This window comes from Clavelina lepadiformis, chromosome 2 (assembly GCF_947623445.1).
Source record: "Clavelina lepadiformis chromosome 2, kaClaLepa1.1, whole genome shotgun sequence".
Taxonomy (NCBI): Eukaryota; Metazoa; Chordata; class Ascidiacea; order Aplousobranchia; family Clavelinidae; genus Clavelina; species Clavelina lepadiformis.
In genome coordinates this window covers 21705756-21729220 of record NC_135241.1, presented here as the reverse complement: position 1 = coordinate 21729220, position 23465 = coordinate 21705756, and the positions used below count along the sequence as shown (strand labels likewise).

Genomic DNA, 23465 nt, shown 5'->3' with positions numbered 1-23465 from the left:
TGAATAGGTGTCACCTACTAGGTCAAAAGTTTTTGCTGAGGACGGACCATGCATCGTTGCGTTGGTTATGGCAGTCAAAGGAGTTGTATGGACAATGCGCTCGATGGATAGAACACCTTGCCGAGTACAATTTTGAGCTACTCCATCGACCAGGACAAAAACACAAAAACGCTGACGCGTTGAGTCGACGCCCTAACGAAGGTACACAGGTGAACCTCCCCTACAAACAGCATGACCAACAAGTTGCAACAAGCCTCGAAGATTACGAGCAAACAGTCAACAACATAGATCTTAGAGGCAACATCGGGTTTCTTCCGAATGAAGTACTGAATCTACAGGAAGAGGACGCAGAGATTGCCCCCGCTTTGAGATGGCTACAGTTGGGGAAAAGACCTCCGTACAAACACGTTAAAAACTTGTCAAGAATGACTAAGCATCTATGGGCCCAATTTGGGAGTTTACACACTTTTGACGGCCCCGTTTATTGGGCAAATAGTAATCGCAGTTTACCGGGAACACACTGTTATCGACTTATAACTCCGGAACCTATGCGTTTGTCTGTTTTACAGTCACTACACGATTGCGTTCTTGGCGGGGCTCATTTAGGGTTGACGAAAACTTGCCACAAAGTAGAAGAAAAATTTTATTGGCCTGGTTGGAGACAGGACACCGAAAAATATTGCCGAAACTGCGATGTATGTCAAAGGAACAAGAAACCGCCGGCCGAACCAAGGGCGAGGTTGGTTCCGTCCACGGAAGATAGGGCAATGCAGAGAGTAGAAATAGACGTCGTGGGACCCCTACCTATGACATCATCAGGTTTTCAATACATCTTGGTGGCGTGCGATTTATTTACCAAGTATGTAAGGGCCTGGCCCATGCGCAGTCAAACAGCAAAAACCACAGCGGACGTCTTGTTCCACCGATGGTTCACAGTTCATGGTGTACCAGATGTTATCCACAGCGACCGGGGTGGGAATTTTGAGAGCGAGGTCTTCAAAGAACTATTACGATTGATGGGTTGTTCGAAAACAAGGACCACAAGTTATCATCCACAAGGGAACGGGGGAGTTGAGAGAAACAACAAGACTATCATCACCATGTTGCGAAATTACGTACAGGAGGATCAACGTAGTTGGGATCAAGCTTTGTCAGCCGTCGTGGCGGCCTATAACGCGAGCGTCCACGACAGCACAGGTGTATCGCCGCATTTCTTATTAACTGGTCGTACGCTTCGTTTACCTGCGGATTTATTGGGCACACCGACCGGTGGAGTGCTGAAAACGTCGGTTATTCAGGATTTACAAACGCGGTTAAAGATTGCAGAAAAGACGGTGCGGGAAACGCTACGGAAACAACGAACGAAGATGGCCGACCTCTACGACCAACGACAAAGGGGGCTACCAATTGAAGTGGGGAAAGAAGTATGGCTGAAAGACCCAGTGGTCCCACAGGGAGAATATCGCAAATTTCATCTTCCTTACAAGGGCCCCTTCACGGTAGTGAACGCGCGACATCCCACTTATACTATTAAAGACAAAGCCGGCAAAGAGCAAACGGTTCATTTTAACAGAATGAAATTAAGGGTTCATAGTGATGACAAGCGTGACAATCAACTCCCGTACGATCATGTTCCGGATAATGGCATTAACCACTGTTCTCCTTTTGAAGGTTTGGTGTTCATACCACTACATTCAACGGATACCGCCACCGGAGAATCCGAGGCTACATCAATCAATACGAGCGCGACTGAGCGATTATCCAGTAGTCAAGGACGGGAAGACTCGGCAGTTGGGCAACTCAGGATCACAGAGGAGGGCAATAACGAGACAATAGAGACAAGCCAACCTGCCCTCGAAGAGAACGGCCCCATTCCCAGCGAGACCACTTCGGCCATGACGGAAAGAAACCTACCGCCACGGCGAGCTCGAAGACAAACACGTTTTTACCCGGATATTGAATAACTTTTCCGGGGCCGGAAAAGAACTGGTCTGGGGGGGATGTCACGGGATTATTTTTATGCACCTGTTTTGTAGACACCACATTATATACCGTCTTTTCTTTGCATTGTGTTGTTTTTATGCATGTTCACGGTCTGCCGTATTTTACTTGTTTATGTTCTTTTACTTGTTCTTGTACACCTGTTTTTATCAAATCTCTTGTGACGTCTCACGTAGTTACCCCAAAGGCTAAGTTAGTATCGTGTTTTACGTTCCACGTTGATTCCTTCCTCGCGTGGAATTTGTTTGGGGTAGTACTGTGCGCGGCTGGGCGACGGTTGTGGGCAGTTACGTTTCGGTTTCAGTGAGAGATGATCGTTTTTATTAAGTAAAATGCCATTAAAAGATGTTAAAGCAAACCTAGCTATTTGACTAGCTGTGGAGCGGGCAGTTCCTGGTTAAAGAAAAAGTTTGGTTACAATTGTACCCAAGTAAAAGCGACTATGAAGCTGGCACGGCGTTATATGAGTTCATTGTCGATTGTTACTGCATGGATCGTCATTGTTTCACCATAATCACTCATAATGCAATTGCATCTTGTCTTAAAACGAACGAAGTACTGTTTATTGTGTCATAACCTAACGATGGAATTGCGAACCTGTGTCCGAATTAAGCGGAGAATTGTCCGAATTAACAGGATTTTTTTACGTTCAATTTTTACTTTTGTTCCGTTCCCGAGCATTTTGGCCGAATAAAGCGGTTGTCCGGGTTATCCGGTGTCCGAATTAAGCGGATTCGACTGTATTGAAAAGCTTCAGCTACGACAGCATATTGATGCTATGAGCGCAAACATCTCGAATGATAAATAATTTGAGCTATTGGTGGACTATTGCTATTGTGCTTTGGTATCTTTAGCAAATGGTGAACTGAAACGGAACCATTAATTACTTGTTATAAGAAAACGCAATCCTATCCTGTGAGCAATGTACGTGTATAAGCATGGTACAGTCACGCATAAAATAAAATTACTGGAAATAATTATTGTTAAATGACTGAGCAAGTATAGCCATAGCTGATGAGCACCAGAATATCTGTTGTATAAACGGAAAAATAAATATTATAGCAGTAAATATGCCGAGAAAAATTCTTTTTACCTTTTGTGTAATATTCTGTCTTTTGTATCCATGTGAAGGTCGAAGCATTGCGAAGAGAAGCAGTTCATCAACCTTTAGAAAAATTAGTCGGTGAGTCAAATACGATCTTTTTCGCATAAGTAGCAGAAAATCGCAAAAATGCTCCTATGATAATTTGCTTCTTGTAAAATGAGTCCATAAAGTTTAAATTGTTCAACCATATAACAAAAAGAGAAAATGTTCATGATATTACTGTAGTAATGAGATAAAGGCTATATGACATTTAGCTGATATCTGGTAACGACAGCTGTTTTTGTAGGCATCAAGAAAGGCTCAATGGTAGGTCTGACGACAAAGGTCAGAAATATACATGATCTTGATTATCACAGTTATGTTTAGTTTTCTAATTGTGACTACACTTTGCATTGCAGATGACTTAGGGTATTACGAGTATTACGCTGCACCGAAAAACGTTATTCTTTGGTTCCGCAGGGGATGATCGACGTTACAAATAATGCTGAATTTGCCACAAACTGTTTGTATTAATTAGCTTGCAATAAAAAAATGTTTTCTACGAGATCTGTTATCATTTTACAGAGCTGTAGACAAAACGTTTGGTAAATATTCAAAATTCAACGATGTTCAGAAAACTCCGTTGTTCCCATCACTTTTAGTTAATTACTTTGCTCACATGACAACATGTTGAAAAGCAATGGTATATTATTCCGGTGTTATTCCGGTATTATACACGGTTTGTACTGTAATATCACTCGCAGGAAGTTTCTCTCGGTAAGATTATTTGCTAAACGTTGGGGAAAAATTGTGAGAATATTGCTGGACGATTAGTGCCACCCAAATGGATCTTTTTATAAACTATAACACGCAGGTATTTGTTGCATTCATAGCAGCTAGAATGCTAGATAAAGTCAATACAACCCTTCAGATGCGTTCTAAGGAAAACACGCCAATAAAACAATTTCATTAAATGAAAAGTTACACACGTTATTTTAAGAAGTATAACATACTGCACGTATAAAGTGAAAACGTGCTGATAAGGTGTGAATTCAACAAAAATGTTGCATCAAATTAGCACGAAAATGCATAACAACAGCACGAGAAGACGTCACGTATGGCATATCATGTTATAAATAGAGGAGGACTTTTAGTTTTAAGAAACAGAAAAGAAAAACAACCCGGCTGTGAATGCAATTGTTTCTTTTAGTTAAAAATAAGGATGAGTGAAGGCGCATGTAAGTTCCAATTTATTTTGTAATTTTTGTAATTAATCAATTTTTGTCCACATGACAAACGCTTATATCACGCTTTTCCATCGTCTATCAAGTCACTTGAAGAAAGCTTCCCTGTATGTAACATCATCTGGTAAATTATCGGAAAATATTTAAGAGAATATTACTGGACGATTGGTTGACAAACATGACAAACGCTTAGAAGTCAACGCTTGTCAGAGAAGCTTGAAGGATGTTGAAAACACTTTCGAGGAGGAAATGTAAAGCTATTAAATGATTTAAAATGTTTTAGTTAAATGAAGGTTTCGCGTTTGTACAGGAACTGATTTCTTTCTTTATATTACTCATTGCACATTGCTGTGCTTAGGGCAAGAGGTAGTTGTAATGCAACTATTTGGCATTAGAGGAAAGTCGCCCATGATAGCACATAGCACAAGATGAGGCATCGCCATAATTGTTTTCAGCCATAAACTAGCTCCAAATGGACTTTTGTTTTAAATCCATTACGTTTCCACTTTTTTTTGACATATTAACGAAAAACTAGCTTAATTTGTGTTTTAAGTTATTTTTATCGAAATAAAACAAACCCAAATTTTAAAATCTACTCGGATGTTTTGCTCCATAACTAGGTTTTAGTTATGTTTTGGTTTTTGTTATACTAACAACTAAAAGACATGAGTTAATATGTGATAACTAGAACATTGGCAGACTTAGCGGTTTGTCATTCAGCAACCGTTTATTGACAGTGTAATGGCTTCTTTAAGATTGGATACATTGTCTCGACTTGATGAACTAGCATTAAATTTTAGAGTGGTGAAACTGATTTCTATATTTTTATTGTTTATTTTTTCTATACTTGCCAAGAAAAACTAGTTCTTTTTCCTGTTTAACAACTGTAAACGCTGGAAAGAAATGGCCACATAGAATTTTAGAAGATCATCTTGCGTTGTCTGTCTGTCTGTCTCAATCAATTTATTCGTCTGTTCGACAACTAAACTTTGCAAAATCAATTCAATTTTTGTTTTAAGTTTAAGCAATCTTATTTTAAAGGCAAATTTTCTAAGATTACGGCTTAATTAAAGCAAGGTTTTGCTATCACAGATTTATGCGTGCTCTCCCATCTTGGTTTATCATGGTTATACAAGATGGGACAAAAGATTCATTTTTATTTTATAAATAACTCAATAAATAACAAAAAAGTTATTGAAACTCTTGCGCTTAATTCCAAGCGATGTCATATCTAACGAAACCGAAAAAAGATTAGCCAAAGCAAATCGTGTGTTTGAGTGTGAGCAGTTTTCTTAAAAGTGTCCCATTGTGGGAGACATTCCCCTAGTAAGCCTTTTTTCATGCACCAACTTTTCGCAATCGCGTGGGTTTTAATGAAAAAGCGTCTTATGGGTTTATTCATATTTCAATTTAAATATATAGGTTAAGTAAGACAAAATATCAGAAAGTGTAAAAACTTGAAGTGAGACAGAAATGAATAAAGTAATCATCGTTGCTTTGCTGATGTGCCTTTTGCTTACCACGACCACTGAAGGTTTTGGAAGAAGAAGAAGAAGAAGAGCTGTTATGTTGGAAAAAAGCGTTGAAGCGAATCACCAATCATTGGATGAAAGCATGTAAGAATGAATCGGTTTAGTAAAACACATCAATCTGGGTCTTTAGATTTAAGACATCTGATATGCCGACAAGTTTGATGTCGTAGTTATGTGTGGTATCTTAACATTATTTTGAATTTTATTTGATTTGTTTACCTTTCAGGTTTGTGGATGGCAGTAAGTTGTATGATAGTTGAGGCTAAACAAAACATCTACATATTGCTCAACGTAACAAACTGCTGTAAAACTATGTTTTGGTGAAACTTTCAATTTAAACCAACATGTACAGTACTTTTATTCAACTCAGGTTAATTATTTATTTTACTTTACCCATTTAATTATTGAAAATGTTTTCTAAATCTTTTTTTACTTAACGCATAGACGATGTGGTTGACGATGGCGTAGTTGGCTTGTAGCAGGCCCGAGGATGTTTTATGACATGAAAATAAGGTTTGTTCTGTTTCTCACAGTTTAAGTTAAGTTGAAAAAACAAACCGAATGATTTACAATATCATTGCTTATACAGTTACTGTTCACACGAGACATCAATTCTTTGTGTAAGGTTTGCTAGATAATTACTATTTCTTATTTTATACATTACGTCAAAATATTCTTTCTGAAAAATATTACGTTTTACAGGACTTCCAATTTTCAACTTGAAGAATCGCATTTACCCAGTTGCAAGTTTTATTCAATGTGTTTTAAATAAAGAAGTAACAATAAAAGGAAACTTGTTGCAAACTTCATTGTGAGGTCACACTTTCAAATTGTCAAATTGAAAAATCAAAACGAAACAGTCGAACTATAACCTAACTGTTAACTTAATAGCCTGCCACGATTCCCGCTAAATCTGGCTTATCGAGATCTAATTTCGACCGCCAGCGGTAAAATGTATGATTGAACAACTTCCGTTCTCTGAGCCGCCAATAAACAGCTGCGAGCTTGTTCACATATTGCAGCGTATAAGCGCTAATGTACTCACGTCTCTACCTGCATAGAAAATAAGGTAGCGCTTCACCAGAGTAGCAACGCAACAATGTTAACTTAAAATTGAATTCATAAATATATTACATCATTCTTGGCGTATAGGCTATAACTTGTGATGACAAGGCGTTAATCCAAAAACAAGGTTTTCAATTTTGCTGTTAACCGTACATGTTGTGTTAAGTGTTTTATGAAATATAGAAGTTTTTGAATGGGATCAATGCTGCGGATTCTACACCAGCTCCATTTGCCTAAGTTAAAATTAGTTGAAATATTCTTCAAGTTACAGTAAAATTCCTATTTTGACAATTAAAATCGTACAATCTCTACCCAAAGCTGTAATTATTTATGATTTAACTTTGTTACATTTTGATTTGGTCATTAACAAATTCTTACAAGTTAAAAAAACTTTTATGTAGAAATTAATAAAAGAAACTCAAAAAAAAAACTTGTCAGTAACAAATTAAAAAAGGGCTGCCGGCCACTTAGAAAATGTTGCGATGCCAACAAGAGGAACTGAATAAAGAATATAAAGCAGCAAAATGTTGCAACGTCTCACTTTTGTCACATTGTGATGAATGCTGCACATACCAACGTTGTACAAAACCTCTTTAGATTCTGCTTTGCAGCGCGCAAACCCATTCAAACTCAGTTACAAACATAAATCGTAATTATAACTTGATCGAAGTATCAAATTCAATCGTATTATAGTAGCTAGTCAAGTTTCTGTTCAAACCTCTACATTAATCAGTATTACTTACTCGCATACTGCATCTCGCCAACATTCAAATTAGAATTCACATCTGTTTACAGGCCAACTGTTGCACGATGCAAACCCTGTAATAACCTATCCATGATTTGCACGAAAAAAATCTACAGATCATTAATCGAGATAGCAATAATGTGGGCAATTTATCAATTATTACAACAATAACACGCAATTATCCGTTCATATATTTGAGTCACAATGGCATATACTGTATTTTAAACCTATTCCAGAAATATCAGTTCAAATACTACTTTGGTTGTGTGACTTCTGCGTTGTAAGAATAGTGTCCCTGAATTGATTAAATATTTAATGAAAACCAATTAAGAGAAGAAAAACCAGTGTGACATTTCGCTACAACATAAATTATGCACAAGAAAACCTGATTATTATTAAAACTCGACCATGACTAAATATATGGTTTATATAAGCCCACACTAGAGGAATATCTTATCATCTGAAATCTAAAGATTCATACTTTAAATCTCTTTTAAAAGCCAGTTTTAATTTCAGAAATTGCAATACCGCATTAATATAAGTACAATGAAATAGTTAAAACGCAATATTTGTGAAACATTTTGCTACGAATATTTTGCAAAACTATCGGCAGATTTGCAAAATACATTTTTGCACGTTTAAATTTCGAGCAAAACAACTTCAATGTAAGTTACAAGAAACGTTTTTTGCAGTAGAATTCCTATTTAGCTCATATATTAATCACATACTTCTATTCCAGACAAGCGGCCTACGAAGAACTGCAAGATTGCTATGAAAACCAAAACAAGAATATTTGCTCTCTATGTACGTTGCTGCTTAGAGCAAGCGGCAGACTGGCTATACTTCAGTAAAACTTAGCGTATTTTTGTAATCGTTAAATCACTGATTTTAGTGAATAAAACGTGCTAGGTTTCATATGTTTGTAATGTAGTATAAATGTTTAGTAATATGTTTGTAATGTTTTTTGTTTAAAGCAATCTATATCGGAAGACGTAAGAAATTTGAGGTAAAATAAAAAATGAATAAAGTGATCATCCTTGCTTTGGTGGTTTGTTTTAGCAGCATGCGCAAGAACAGTCATTCTATAACCCAACTATTATGTTAAAAGCTTACCACGTGGTACGATGCCCGCTATGTCTGGCTTAGCTCTGCCGTCAACAAATAGTCAGCCCCCTAACAGGTTGTACCGCATAAGCGCACTGCGGAAACAGTACGATTCAGTGACAGACGTAGATCCTCCATGATGGAGAAGAGAAGCTTGAAAGATGTTGAAAACCCTTTCGAGGAGGAAATGTAAAGCTATTAAATGATTTAAAATGTTTTAGTTAAATGAAGGTTTCGCGTTTGTACAGGAACTGATTTCTTCCGTTATATTACTCATTGCACATTGCTGTGCTTAGGGCAAGAGGTAGTTGTAATGCAACCATTTGGAATTAAAGGAAAGTCGCCCATGATGGCACATAGCACAAGGTGAGACATCGCCATAATTCCTATCAGCCATAAACTAGCTCCAAATGGACTTTTGTTTTAAATCCATTACGTTTCCACTTTTTTTTTGACATATTAACGAAAAACTAGCTTAATTTATGTTTTGAGTTATTTTTATCGAAAGAAAGAAACCCAAATTTTAAAATCTACTCGGATGTTTTGCTCCATAACTAGGTTTTAGTTATGCTTTTTTGGTTTTTGTTATACTAACAACTAAAAAACATGAGTTAATATGTGATAACTTGAACATTGGCAGATTTAGCGGTTTGTCATTCAGCAACCGTTTATTGACAGTGTAATGGCTTCTTTAAGATTGGATACATTGTCTCGACTTGATGAACTAGCATTAAACTTTAGAGTGGTGAAACTGATTTCTTTATTTTCATAACGTTCGACTTAGTTTGGATCAGTGCGTTTGTATTTGTACCAAATTCAAATTTATCAACATTTGTTATGATACCACCGAAAAAAATACAAAACACTTAAAGTTACATAGAACAAACACAACGTTTTGTCTGTTAGAGAAAATATTAGGCTACATGGGAAACTTGTTTTTCCACAAAATCTGACGCGTTTAACATATTTTAGAAATCATCTCATAAATTAGAAAAAAATCAATTTATACTGGACGGCATATATACAACACAACCAGAAAGCATTGGTAGCATTTTCAAATAAACACATCTACAGATTTAGTTGGTAAATTATGAGGTCTGCCTATACTTGAAATGGAAACAAAATACTTTGACGTTGTGGCCTACAGTAGCCTATATACCAAGCAAAATTTAATAAAGCTCGCATGCCATAATTTGCCAAAGAAAACTAGTTCTTTTTCCTGTTTAACAAATGTAAACGCTAGAAAGAAATGCCCACACAGAATTTTAGAGGATCATCTTGCGTTACCTCTCTGTCTGTCTGTCTCAATCAATTTATTCGTCTGTTCGACAACTAAACTTTGCAAAATCAATTCAATTTTTGTTTTAAGGTTAAGCAATCTTATTTCAAAGGCAAATTTTCTAAGATTACGGCTTAATTAAAGCAAGGTTTTATATTCAAAGATTTATGCGTGCTGTCCCATCTTGGTTTACCATGGTTATACAAGATGGGACAAAAAATTCAATTTTTTTTATAAATAACTCAATAAACAACAAAATAAAAGTTATTCAAACTCTTGCGCTTAATTCCAAGCGATGTCATATCTAACATAACCGAAAAAAGATTAGCGAAAGCAAATCGTGTTTTGGAGTGTGAGCAGTTTTCTTAAAAGTGTCCCGTTATGGCAGACATTCCCCTAGTAAGCCTTTCTTCATGCACAGACTTTTTGCAATCGCATTGGTTTTAATGAAAAAGCGTCTTATGGGTTTATTCATATTTCAATTTTAATATATAGGCTACGTAAGACAAAATATCAGAAAGTGTAAAATCTTGAAGTGAAACAGAAATGAATAAAGTAATCATCGTTGCTTTGCTGATGTGCCTTTTGCTTACCACGACCACTGAAGGTTTTGGAAGAAGATATCTTGTGAGGAAAGTGGAAAAAAGCGTTGAAGCGAATCACCAATCCTTGGATGAAAGCATGTAAGAATGAATCGGTTTAGTAAAACACATCAATCTGGGTCTTTAGATTTAAGACATTTGATATGCCGACAAGTTTGATGTCGTAGTTGTGTGTGGTATCTTAAGATTATTTTGAAATTTATTTGATTTATTTACCTTTCAGTTTTGTGGATGGCAGTAAGTTGTATGATAGTTGAAGCTAAAGAAAACATCTACATATTGCTCAACGTAACAAACTGCTGTAAAACTATGTCTTGGTGAAACTTTCAATTTAAACCAACATGTACAGTACTTTTATTCATCTGAGGTTCATTATTTGTTTTACTTTACCAATTTAATTATTGAAAATCTTTCTAAATCTTTTATTACTTAACGCATAGACGATGTGGTTGACGACGGCGTAATTGGCTTGTAGCAGGCCCGAGGCAGTTTTATGACATGAAAATAAGGTTTGTTCTGTTTCTCACAGTTTAAGTTAAGTTGAAAAAACTAACCGAATGATTTACAATATCATTGCATATACAGTTACTGTTCACACGACACATCAATTCTTTGTGTAAGTTTTGCTAGATAATCACTATTTCTTATTTTATGCATTACATCAAAATATTCTTTCTAAAAGAAATTACGTTTTACAGGACTTCCACTTTTCAACTTGAAGAATCGCATTTACGCAGTTGCAAGTTTTATTCAATGTGTTTAAAATAAAGAAATAACAATAAAAGGAAACTTGTTGCAAACTTCATTGTGAGGTCACACTTTCAAATTGTCAAATTGTCAAATTGAAAAATCAAAACGAAACAAATGACGTACGTACGCATGCATGTTTACAAATAACATCAAATATAATATGCTCACTGATAAAGGAATGTGAAGCGAATATATCAAGGATGAGCAGCATGCTGAAGAACAGTCGCATTATAACTTAACTATTAACTTATTAGCCTGCCACGATTCCCGCTAAATCTGGTTCATCGAGATCTAATTTCCACCGCCAGCGGTAAAATATATGATTGAACAACTTCCGTTCTCTGAGCCGCCAATAAACAGCTGCGAGCTTGTTCACATATTGCAGCGTATAAGCGCTAATGTACTCACGTCTGTACCTGCTCAGAAAAAGGATAGCTCTTCACCAGCGTAGCAACGCAACAATCTTAACTTAAAACTGAATTCTTATTGCATTGTTCTTGGCTTATAGGCTAAAACTTGTGATGACAAGGCGTTAATCCAAAAACAGCAGATTTCCGCAGCAGAGCCGCTGATTTGCTCAATACGATCCAACTTCTATGCTGAGCATAATACATCCAGGATGCAAACTTTCTGTTCAGACCTCTCCATTAATCAGTATCACTTACTCGCATACTGCAGCACTATCTCGTCAGCATTCAAATTAGAATTCACGTTTGTTGACAGGCCAACTCTTGCACGATGCAAACCCTGTAATAACCTATCCATGATTTGCACAAAAAATCTACAGATCATTAATCGAGATTGTAATAAAGTGGGCATTTTATCAATTATTGCAATAATAGCACGCAATTATCCGTTCATATATTCGAGTCACAATGGCATATCCTGTATTTTGAACCTATTCCAGAAATACCAGTTCAAATACTACTTTGGTTGTGTGACTTCTGCGTCGTAAGAATAGTGACCCTGAATTGATTAAATGTTTAATGAAAACCAATTAAGAGAAGAAAAACCAGTGTGACTTGTCGCTGCAGCATAAATTATGCATAAGAAAACCTGATTATTATTAAATTTCGACCATGACTAAATATATGGTTTATATAAGCCCACACTAGAGTGATATTTTATCATCTGCAAGCTGAAGATTCATAGTTTAAACGAATTGTTTTATCATTCGAAATTACGGTGATTTTAAATCTGGAAAATCAATATTTGTAGTTTCAGGAAGAAGACAGATCAAAGAATAATACGCAAAATTTTGAAATAGTCCTATCCAGTATCGGCGCAGTGCGTCTATGTTTCAATGGCACCAAGAGTATATTCCATTAGTCGTATAGGTGTGTGGAATATAAAAATGGTGATTGGTCACCGAAAACTAGAAACGAAGCATGGTTCAGTCACTGAAATGGGCTTATTTATTACCAAATTGGATATTTAGTAAAGTATTGAAAGAGCATTGTATGAATGCCCTTAAGAAGTTATGATATTCATTGACGTTGAGAAAACATATATCAAAGTTTGAAATAAAAGTATTGAAAAGCTTCAGCTACGACAGCATATTGATGCTATGCGCGCAGACACCTCGAATGATAAATAATTTGAGCTATTGGTGGACTATTGCTATTGTGCTTTGGTATCTTTAGCAAATGGTGAACTGAAACGGAACCATTAATTACTTGTTATAAGAAAACGCTATTCTATCCTGTGAGCAATGTACGTGTATAAGCATGGTACAGGCACGCATAAAATGAATTTACTGGAAAAATGTATTGTTAAAAGACGGAGCAAGTATAGCCATAGATGATGAGCACCACAATATCTGTTGTATAAACGGAAAAATAAATATTATAGCAGTAAATATGCCGAGAAAAACTCTTTTTACCTTTTGTGTAATATTCTGTCTTTTGTATCCATCTGAAGGTCGAAGCATTGCAAAAAGAAGCAGTTCATCAACCTTTAGAAAAATTATTCGGTGAGTCAAGTACGATCTTTTTGGCATAAGTAGCAGAAAATCGCAAAAATGCTCCTATGATAATTTGCTTCTTGTAAAATGAGTCCATAAAGTTTCAATTGTTCAACCATATAACAGAAAGCGAAAATGTTCATGATATTAGTAATGTGATTTAGCTATATGACATTTAGCTGATATCTGGTAACGACAGCTGTCTTTGTAGGCATCAAGAAAGGCTCAATGGTAGGTCTGACGACAAAGGTCAGAAATATACATGATCTTGATTATCACAGGTATGTTTAGTTTTCTAATTGTGACTATACTTTGCATTGCAGATGACTTGGGGTATTACGAGTATTACGCTGCACCGAAAAACGTTATTCTTTGGTTCCGCAGGGGATGACGTTGCAAATAATGCTGAATATGCCACAAACTGTTTGTATTAATTAGCTTGCAATAAAAGCAATGTTTTCTACGAGATCTGTTATCATTTTACAGAGCTGTAGACAGAACGTTTGGTAAATATTCAAAATTCAACGATGTTCAGAAAACTCCGTTGTTCCCATCACTTTTAGTTAATTACTTTGCTCACATGACAACATGTTGAAAAGCAATGGTATTATTCCGGTGTTATTCCGGTATTATACACGGTTTGTACTGTAATACCATTCGCAGGAAGTTTCTCTCGGTAAGATTATTTGCTAAACCTTGGGGAATAATTGTGAGAATATTGCTGGACGATTAGTGCTACCTAAATGGATCCTTTTATAAACTATAATACGCAGGTATTTGTTGCATTTATAGCAGCTAGATAAAGTCAATACAAGCCTTCAGCTGGGTTCTAAGGAAAACTGACCACTCATTTATTACAGACAATTTTTCTTCGCATGAAACGGTAAAAATATAGAGGAAATGGCATAACACGCCGAAAAAAACAATTTCATAAAATAAAAAGTTACACACGTTAGTTTAAGAAGTATAACATAGTGCACGTATAAAGTGAAAACGTGCTGATAAGATGTGAATTCAACGAAAATGTTGCTTCAAATTAGCACGAAAACGCATTACTCGTCTGCAAAATTTAAATTACAGTGACAATTTTTAATTAACAACAGTATGATAACACGTCACGTATCGCATATCACGTTCTAAATAGAGAAGGACTTTTAGTTTATGGAAGAGAAGAGAAAAACAATCCGGCTGCGAACGCAAATGTTTCTTTTAGCTAGAAATAAGGATGAGTGAAGACGCATGAAATTTCCAATTTATTTTGTAATTTTTGTCATTAATCAAATTTGCCCACATAAAAAACGCTTATATCACGCTTTTCCGTCGTCTATCAAGTCACTTGAAGAAAGCGTCCCTGTATGTAGCATCATCTGGTAAATTATCGGAAAATATTTAAGAGATTATTACTGGGCGATTGGTTTCACTCAAAGGCATATTTTTGTATATTAGAAGGCAAAATAACTTTAACCTAGCATCAAAAATTAACTGTAGGGATTGAGATTACAGCAAACAAAATGAATAAAGTCATTGTAGTTGCTTTACTTTTATGTCTTGTGCTCACTGCGGAAACAGCAATATTCACTTATAGACGTAGATCTTCCACGATGGAGAAGAGAAGCTTGAAGGGTGTGGAAAACACTTTCGAGGAGGAAATGTAAAGTTTTTAAATGACTTAAAATTTTTTAGTTAAATGAAGGTTTCGCGTTTGTACAGTAACTGATTTCTTCCGATATATTTTGAAAAATCTGCTTTTGAAGATCTGGTAGTAATGATGAAATTAATTAGTGTCATGCTAGAAACTTTCACGATACATTTCTTTTATCTGATTTAATTGACAGTTGTTTGTTTTGTTTATTTTCAGGTTTGAAGATGAAGGTACCTTACTTCAAAGATGTTAAAGCATAGACTTCAAACAATAGAAAACAACGTTTTTTTTTGATAAGTTTAAGCAATCCTAATGTCTAAAACTTCACTGGCGAGGAATTTTTTTCTAACCAACTTGTTTTTTGTCAACTTGCAGGCATGAACGAAGCTCGAGATATGCACGGTTAGCAAAGGATGAGCATCATGTAGATAGCATCAACAAGGTAGGTTTGATGCATTTATTTGACTTAAAAAGTTAAAGGTTTATGGGAGTCACTTCAGTTTTTGTTGATTTTTTATATAACAGTTAACTTTGTAAAATATTATGATAATGGTTAAGATATGCCATTTCTTCTCATTATCCAGATTTTCATCTTTTGTTTAAACAGCAAAAAATATTTTTCTGTTGCAGGATTTTCGGCAATAAACAACAAAAAGATTACATTTTGTATATAGCCTATATCTCTTTTGCATAGACAAGTTTGTTTTTCTTGGAAATAAACAACAACAAATAACCTCTAAATTTCTATTTAAGTTTCTAAAAACATAAGGTGATAAAGTATAAACAAATATCTTGTTTGCACTACTTACCATTTACCGACCGAAAATAATGCGAGAGTACTACAGACTGCAGTACACGGGGTTATACTGTACAAGAATTTTTAAACTCATCAATAAATAAAAGGAAACGTTGTGAGTATCATCATAATATAGTAAAGGAAATAGGCTCACAGCAAAAGGTAAAAATGGTGGAGCTGGATGCAAGGTTGCGTTTGCACGGTGGAAGAAGAAACGAATTACCGACCATCTATTGAAAAAAATAATGTTGACAACATGGGAGAATGAAAAAGAATATGAATTATGTAGAATGGCAAATAGTATGAAAAAATAAAAGAGAAATCAGTGAACAGATGGAGTCGGTAGTTGCGTTATAATACAATAATAATGCATGGGTAAATCGAAATATGTTTCGAGAAAATTAAACAGCAAAGTCAAATTTACCTGTATTATAACTTTTCGCTTTTTTTAAACCCGATCTTTTAATTTGCTACTGAAGATAACACTTATCGGACATAAGTCATTACTGAAAATATTTACAAATGCGTTAAATAGCGTCATGAGCTAATGATGTGCATATGCAGTAGGAAGCTTAACAATAATTAAATATAAAATGAAGCCTGAAGAAAGCCCAGCTTTTGTGATTAGCCTGACTACCTTATGTCTCATTCTCAATCCAGTAACCTTGAAACGTTTAGAGTGAGTTACCGTTATTTTGAAAACAAAACAATATGTATAAAAGTTTATTTCTACTTAGTAAAACAGAAAATACTCGCACTATTCATGATGAGGAACGTTGAAACTAATCCTGTTCACAGAGTTCGAATACTGACACAGATTTGTGTAAATTGTTTATTGCGCGAAATGCTTCATAAAAGTTAAAGCTACAATCCGCCTCTGGTACTTTAAGCCCCGGTCTCCTACACACCAAAAATAAACTTAATGCAAGTTGCCAAACTTTACCTCTCTTTTATACGGTACGCTTTAACACTTGCAAACATACTTCCGAACATGAAAAAATTACAGTAATATATTCGATGAAGTGCTGTTACAAATTAGTGAATTAATACAACGCAAGCAGATCAATATTCGGTTGCTTGCATTTCAATTAAAGAGGTAGCGGATATTTTAAATATTTCTGGAAGGATGAATTTTTAAGTTAGCTGCTTCAACAAAAAATAGAACAACGAATAAATAACTATGCTTTGATTGGCAAGCAATTTCATTTACGCGCACTTTGAAAAAGACCTGCATCCGTTTATAAGGCAATAATGTTATGACTTATGATCTTTTATTTCATAAAGTTATAGAAGATGGAACGAAAGTGGGCGAATACGGGATGACAACGCAAAACACAAAAGCGGTAAGTCTTAGAGAACGTGACGTGATTCGAAAACTGACAAGAGTTTTTTTGCGTTAGAAGTATAGAAACAAAATGAACAAGCAGTACAAGCTATAGATATTTGAAGCGATAAAACATGCAAATTGCACAGGACAAGACACAACTTATTTACTTTTTTTCTGACGTGCTACATTTTCTACCTAAGATTAAAAACTTACTACGAAAAATAAGCTAAGCCTTAAACAAACACAGTGAACACGAAGTAGTACAAAAGTGCCCGCTTCATAATCATGGATTTCTTACGTCATTGCTTCAACGAAATCTTTCAGTAGAAGTCTCTTAATAAAAGGGCTGCTGCATTTGTTGGAATCTGACGAAAGCGGTGTAAGATTATTTAATTAAAATGGAATATAATTAGAGAAAAAACTTCTCAAGAAAACACCCGGTCAAACTGTTTCAAACGTTTAGAGTAGACCTTCAAATAAACATTTTAATAAATGTTGTAGAAAGAATTACGAAATGAATGAAGTAATTAAAAAATCTAAAAGAAAATTTTACTAAATAGTTACTAATTTTAAAACACCACTGCGCCGCATAAAACTTTACCGCTGCTCGTGGACCCAGCAGAAAGCTTGGGCTCATGTGACGTCAGCACCAAGCTGGGAGATACGATCGTGTTGAAGAAAGGCTGCAACTGATATAATGACGTCATACGTCGCATGTCCAGAAGTGGGCGCAATGGAGAAACGTCAAGTAAGGAGAGCTTATCAGAGGGATGCTAAAAATTAAGCTTCATTTTGATTATCATATAATGCAAGGCTGGTCAAGTCAACTTAAGGTATTCGCCATAAATGGAAACAAAATATGTGGGCATTTCATGATCACGGTACTTTTGTGGATTCAGGCAACAGTGCATGGTAACTACAGCAATAGACTACGTCTACAACTACTCAGCCAGATGACGTTACACAAAGCTCCATCGGAGAAGCAAAGTGTTGGGAGTTGCGAATCATACGGAGAACAAATAAAAGAGTCAATAGATTCATGTTTGATCACTGTCAAAGCTCTGTCGTTGTTGAAAGTGTTTGATGTTAAAAGCTTCGAAAAATATCACAAAAGTTTGAGTTTATTTCTAATATTGTTTAGTTTGTCACCGACCTTCTTGGACATAAGTCGTTTTATCCTGACACAATGAGGAACAAATCTTGATTTATTTAAGTCATCATCTTCATCCGATTCTGCTTCTTCTTCATCTTTGACGTCGTCAAAAACGTCACCAGGTTCGCCAACGAATGACCATCGAAATATCTACGTCATAAAAGATGTGTTTACATGATAATGACGACGGTAAAAAGGGCAGCAAGTATCGTGACAAGAAAATTTTGAATAACTTGCCTTGAAATGGTTAAGCTGAGTTGATTGTAGAGTCAACACCAGGTCAAGCAACTTGCACGCCGATAGATACATTTTCATCCATCTATGACGTAACCATTTCTCATTATTCAATGAAAACCGATAAATGCCATAAATCAAAGGCGTTAAACATATGTCGCAAATATTTTATCCCAGTCAATCTGGAAAAATGCATTTAATGCAAACATCAGCCAGAATACGTAATGCCATAACACTTGCCTTTCTTGTACGTAACTAGCACTGGGCGAGTTTGACAAATTTGAAAAGAGTCCTGAAACACCGTTAGTTGGCGTACTCGAGTTAGGTTTACTTCTTATTTCAGCCGATTCCTTATCGATTGTGTCGTCATAATCGCGCAGAATTAAATCTTGTTCCATTTGACCGAGAACTTGAACCTAAACAGTAAAGATATCCTCGCGGGAAAGCACATAAGCTTAATACCAAGTCGAAATTACAATAAAAAACAACAGTCCAGTGAAAAAAACAGATCGAGCACAACGAAATCAACCGACCTGTTGAGCATCGGGGAGAGCCGTGAAAGCTTAAGATTAATTAATCATTCCGCGATTACAACAGCGCGGAATGATCTTTTACAAAACTTACCAACTCAGTGATTATTGAAGGCCACAGTGATGTCAGATGGTTGGGAGAAACGCGCAGGAGAAGAACGCGAAAACAGAGAAATACCTGCGCGCCGAAAACAAACCGTGATTATAGTGGCGAGAACCGGTAAAGTATTTAAATAGCATATTCCCAAGTCAGTAATCACGCACCTTTGTTATGTATTACAACAAGGAGGCGTGTATTTCTGATTAGTTAATCAAAGTGCTTATCTACAGTTTGCTATAAACAAAATGTCAACTATAGTATATAAAAGTGAATAAAAGCATCACTGACGACCCAAACAAACTAGTTTTACTCGCCTGTTCTTGAACGGCTGGCACTTGGTGAAGTTTCAAACTTTCCGACAATCTTTCTTGAATCTCGGGCAGGTGACGTTGGTACTGGTTCAACCCGCTGCTGAATATCACGAAGGCAAGTCTCTTGAGCAAAGTTGCCCTTTGTTCCAGCTCCTGTTACGTTCAAAACAACGGTAATTGGTCACTCGTTTTAACCGGTAGTTACAGACAGGCGTTAATAACTGGTGCTTGGTATTTTCAGCGTGTTAATTACTTAATGAAAATTTTGGGAGATTTTTGCCGAATTAACCTTCAAAGGTAAAAACAGCGGAATTCTTGTATTGGAGTTTTAAAAAACTGTTTCATATCAAATATGAGTGACGTTAGCAAAACATTCACCTGTTCCTTGTTGGAGAAAATGTTCAACGAGGGACCTGATGCTGCGTTCCTAGTCATCCCGATGCGCACTGCAAATCAAGGAAACATCTAACTAAATGTCGTTATTACAATATATTGATGACGTAATAGTCACCCATTAGTTCTTTAAAGGTGGTTGCATCATGCGTCATCAGATGGTCTATGACGTTCCTCCATTCTGTTGCGCTATCAAGAGGCATTTGGAAGAAGTCCGGAGCGAGGAAGAGCTCGTAAGCATCCCTCTTCCAAGCTCTCCTGGTCTGCTGATATCCGCTCACACTGGAAAGGAGCTTTACCGCGGCCATGTAGCTGGCCACGTTCTTCAGACTGGGAAAGAAAGGAAACAAATTACATTGACTTGTTTGGATTCGTCGCTTTGTTATTAAAGCATTTAGTTAACGGCAAAGAAGGATTATTGCAAAGAGAATTACATAAATGTTATGAAAAAATAATGTTCACAGATGTTATACTATGTTTTATGTAAACGTTAAGTCGTATTTATGCTCCACACCACGACACCATTCCAAGTTAAAAGTCGGTGAAATAAATCTGAACATTGCGTCGATTAACCTGTGATTCTTCAAATATGGGGTCACATTGGCCATGATTGGGGTTAACACGGGGACCGTTTTATCCTTTTCCTCACTCCCGTACGTTACATCCAGCAGATTGGCAACAACCTATGAAAGTGAGTGAATATAACCGAATAATGGATCGAATATTATCAAATCACTGTTTTGCATTGTTACACTGTAGCACTAGTCTTAGCAGGTTCATCTTTTCATAGATGTGGTATTCATGGTAAAATTATATAAAATATGTCAACTTTTGTTAAAATAAAACAGTTAATGGAAATAAAAGGAGACAAAAGTGTTTAGCCTAAACTTCAAAATACCTGAGCCAGTAAGTTCAACGCTTGCACGCTGCTTTCATAATGGGGCTTTGTTACCGGGGGAAGCGCCGATGTTGAAATAGAGAGCGAGTTAGGGGGTTCGGTGGGTGAATCTAACCCCGGGTCGGAATTGGTAATCTTTAGCTGGGTCGAATTTTTGTTCGCGTTTGAATCTACGTCATGTTGAACAAACGTTATGACAAATTGTGACGTCACAATAAATTACGCGTCACATTTACCTAAGAATTCGACCGATGACGCCGATTCAGTGATGAGTTTGCTGCTTTGTTTGACCACAGGTGCCTGTGGTTGGCTGACCACCGAGGGAGGGCGACGTACCAGCCAACCACCATACTCCAGTGAACAGTTGACGATGTCGTTACACGCTTCAATGCACTTGACACAGATGTCCTGAGATTATTAAAGTTAAGCGCAAGATTAATTTCTCAGTTAGCGTAACAGTAACAAGAGAAAAAAATCCTTAAAAATGCTTAACAAAAGATACAGCTCAAGCCTAATTCGTTTAAGTTTTTAGTTGTACCCTAATGCCTGTGTGTTATTAAAGATGTTTCTACTCTTTCAGGAAACATACCGGGGCAATGTCACCGGTATCCACCAACCTGTAAATCCTTCTGATCTTTCTTGTCTTCAAAAGGGGGAACTCTTCGCGCGTATTCCGCCACAAGCAGAAGGAGCAGGAAATGAAACCGGGGGCTCAGTTGACGCCTACCCGGCGCAGCCGTGCCCGAAGTAGACGACCCTCCTGTCGGGGTGACGGCCGGGCCCAGAGACAGACAATCGCGTAGTAAAGCAAGCACACTGGACCAAGATTCTTTCAAAGATTGGACGTTTTGGCGGCGAAGGTATCGTAGGGAGAAGTCAAGCAAACATTCCTTGAAATGCAAAAAGCGTGTGACGTGTGACCTTAGTATTTGGTCTCATGACTTAACACACTTTAAGCTCGGAGCCCATATTTGTCTAACGAGTTTCAATCAAGACCATTTGGTTTAGAAACAAAAACGAACCGTAACTACAAAGTTTAGTGTATCTTCAAATCTATAGAACCTACGCAATAACACTCACCTCAAATGATGTTTTCCGACTTTTCACGGACTTAGGGGCCGGAAATTCCGGGGGCTTCATGATGACACGCTTCACTAAACCCAATGTGACGTCACATTGCAAGGATCTAACGGAGCAGACGACGTTTAAAAGTTGCATTTGTTCTTCGCATAACTCCTTTGTAGGGAGCTTGTCCGTTGGCTGTTGATCTCGCCCTCTCCGCTCCCAAACGATCGCCAATCCGCTTAATAAACTTTCCCCATACTGCGATAGCAAATTAATGAAAGCACAGATGAAAAGAAAATTTTTTTTACGTAATAATGAATCCTTTATTACCTGCATCGCCAGTGGATTGAGAAGCTGCAAGACATTCTGTGACACTGACTCGCTATCGCCCATAGCAACGCACGGATTCACGTGACCGAGTGATTTACGATTCTACACCAAAGTATCATTTTGTTATTAGGGTTAATGATTCGGTAAGTTGCAAGTCTGAAGTATTTTAATGCGCGGTCGAAATATTTTAAAATTTGCATTTTAGGTGAAAAAGCATTTAAAGTGTTATGTAATGGATAACTAACTACTCGGAAGTGTAACCGCTTCTTACATTCCAGAAATTACGAGTTTAATCAGAGCGGTTAGCATACCAACACCTACATCGTTATAGTTAGGAGAAATTATTAAGATAAAACTAACTATTTCCCCGGGAACATAACCCGAGCTTCTGGCAACGACCCTATCCCAAACAACAGCAAGGCTGGAGACTAGTCGTGGAAGACTTTGTAACGTTGACTTCCTTGACTCCAGTGACTCCGCGGATAGAATTTGTTCCTCGACGCTCCGTTGCGTCTGCGCAGGAATGCGATCACATGGTATTACTCAAACACTGCTTTAATATTTATTTCAATCCATCAAAATGCGTACATTGATGAAAGAAGACCGGAAACGTTTAAATTCATTACAAAGTACTTGACAAGTATGCTGCTGGCTAAAAACTTCTATTTTTAAACCATGGTATTATCTTTCTAAAACATGGTATTAGTACGACGTCCGTAGCATATTACGCGGGTTAAATCGAGAAGAAGGTTTAAAATTGAAGGTTTAAGCTGCGTTAATAATTCGGAATCCATTGTTGTAAGCACATACAACACACCCATATCAGGTCACCAATGAATTTCTGCATAGATCACAACCTTCATACCTTCAATGAGCTGTTCGTCGTAAACACGTTGAGTAAACTGCCTAGAGCCGAGAAACCGGTATTATTTAAGGTCTGGTTACCGGAAGAGGGCGCACTGGACCCTGCACGTTCCTTAATAAGTTGTCCTGTATACGAAGAGCACAAATAGAGCAACTCAACAAACTTACAAGGAACATTCATTGACAGTAAGAACACATGCGCTTAATACACTGTGATGCTTGAGTGGTTTATACAACACCTGCTGCCTGTGCTGGGTTCTGCAGTCCTGACCCGGTGTGGAGTAGCAGTGTGAAGTGGGTCAAAGTTCGCAGCGCCTTCAGCAAGGTTATGACGTACCCAGCAGGCATTGGAGGCTGACACAAAATAAACATAATTAAAACGTGAAAAGTCAGCAAAAAATTTCAATTATATGACCCAATAGTTATCAAAAGCAGTTAATGCATAGAACTTAC

The 23465-nt window shown here is 36.8% G+C and overlaps 1 protein-coding gene and 5 long non-coding RNA genes across 9 annotated transcripts in view; 5 read left to right on the top strand and 1 right to left on the bottom strand.

The window, feature by feature from the left end:
• The first annotated feature begins 2440 nt into the window (after positions 1-2440).
• On the top strand, positions 2441-3635 carry LOC143447030 (uncharacterized). Its single transcript, XR_013114012.1, has 3 exons — positions 2441-3184; positions 3393-3412; positions 3505-3635. It is a non-coding gene; the product is annotated as an uncharacterized LOC143447030 (long non-coding RNA).
• A 2079-nt stretch (positions 3636-5714) lies between these two features.
• Positions 5715-7703, top strand: LOC143447031 (uncharacterized). Of its 2 annotated transcripts, XR_013114013.1 has the most exons (4): positions 5716-5945; positions 6088-6101; positions 6306-6374; positions 6564-7683. It is a non-coding gene; the product is annotated as an uncharacterized LOC143447031 (long non-coding RNA). The 2 variants fall into 2 exon arrangements; XR_013114014.1 differs by lacking the exon at positions 6088-6101 and having other exon boundaries at positions 5715-5945; positions 6564-7703.
• A 2826-nt stretch (positions 7704-10529) lies between these two features.
• On the top strand, positions 10530-11461 carry LOC143445959 (uncharacterized). 2 transcript variants are annotated; one of them, XR_013113874.1, is made up of 4 exons: positions 10530-10737; positions 10880-10893; positions 11097-11165; positions 11355-11461. It is a non-coding gene; the product is annotated as an uncharacterized LOC143445959 (long non-coding RNA). The 2 variants fall into 2 exon arrangements; XR_013113875.1 differs by lacking the exon at positions 10880-10893.
• Positions 11462-14689: 3228 nt separating this feature from the next.
• On the top strand, positions 14690-15752 carry LOC143446096 (uncharacterized). The gene is made up of 4 exons (XR_013113889.1): positions 14690-15020; positions 15228-15241; positions 15387-15453; positions 15642-15752. It is a non-coding gene; the product is annotated as an uncharacterized LOC143446096 (long non-coding RNA).
• An 869-nt stretch (positions 15753-16621) lies between these two features.
• LOC143445318 (protein DOP1A-like) overlaps positions 16622-23465 on the bottom strand; it is a 31834-nt gene continuing 24990 nt past the window's right edge. For both annotated transcript variants that reach the window (XM_076944342.1, XM_076944343.1), the window contains 18 exons: positions 23252-23366; positions 23014-23138; positions 22509-22661; positions 22149-22250; positions 21834-22076; positions 21371-21643; positions 20990-21161; positions 20754-20923; positions 20429-20538; positions 19974-20185; positions 19841-19908; positions 19466-19615; positions 19146-19229; positions 18762-18937; positions 18525-18606; positions 18288-18437; positions 17736-17907; positions 16622-17499 (listed from right to left, as the gene is read on the bottom strand). In XM_076944342.1, coding sequence (XP_076800457.1) covers positions 17429-17499; positions 17736-17907; positions 18288-18437; positions 18525-18606; positions 18762-18937; positions 19146-19229; positions 19466-19615; positions 19841-19908; positions 19974-20185; positions 20429-20538; positions 20754-20923; positions 20990-21161; positions 21371-21643; positions 21834-22076; positions 22149-22250; positions 22509-22661; positions 23014-23138; positions 23252-23366 — 2628 coding nt within the window. In that variant the 3' untranslated portion in view covers positions 16622-17428. The remainder of the gene's footprint in view (positions 17500-17735; positions 17908-18287; positions 18438-18524; positions 18607-18761; positions 18938-19145; positions 19230-19465; positions 19616-19840; positions 19909-19973; positions 20186-20428; positions 20539-20753; positions 20924-20989; positions 21162-21370; positions 21644-21833; positions 22077-22148; positions 22251-22508; positions 22662-23013; positions 23139-23251; positions 23367-23465) is intronic.
• Positions 17743-18170, top strand: LOC143445320 (uncharacterized). The gene is made up of 2 exons (XR_013113809.1): positions 17743-17882; positions 18034-18170. It is a non-coding gene; the product is annotated as an uncharacterized LOC143445320 (long non-coding RNA).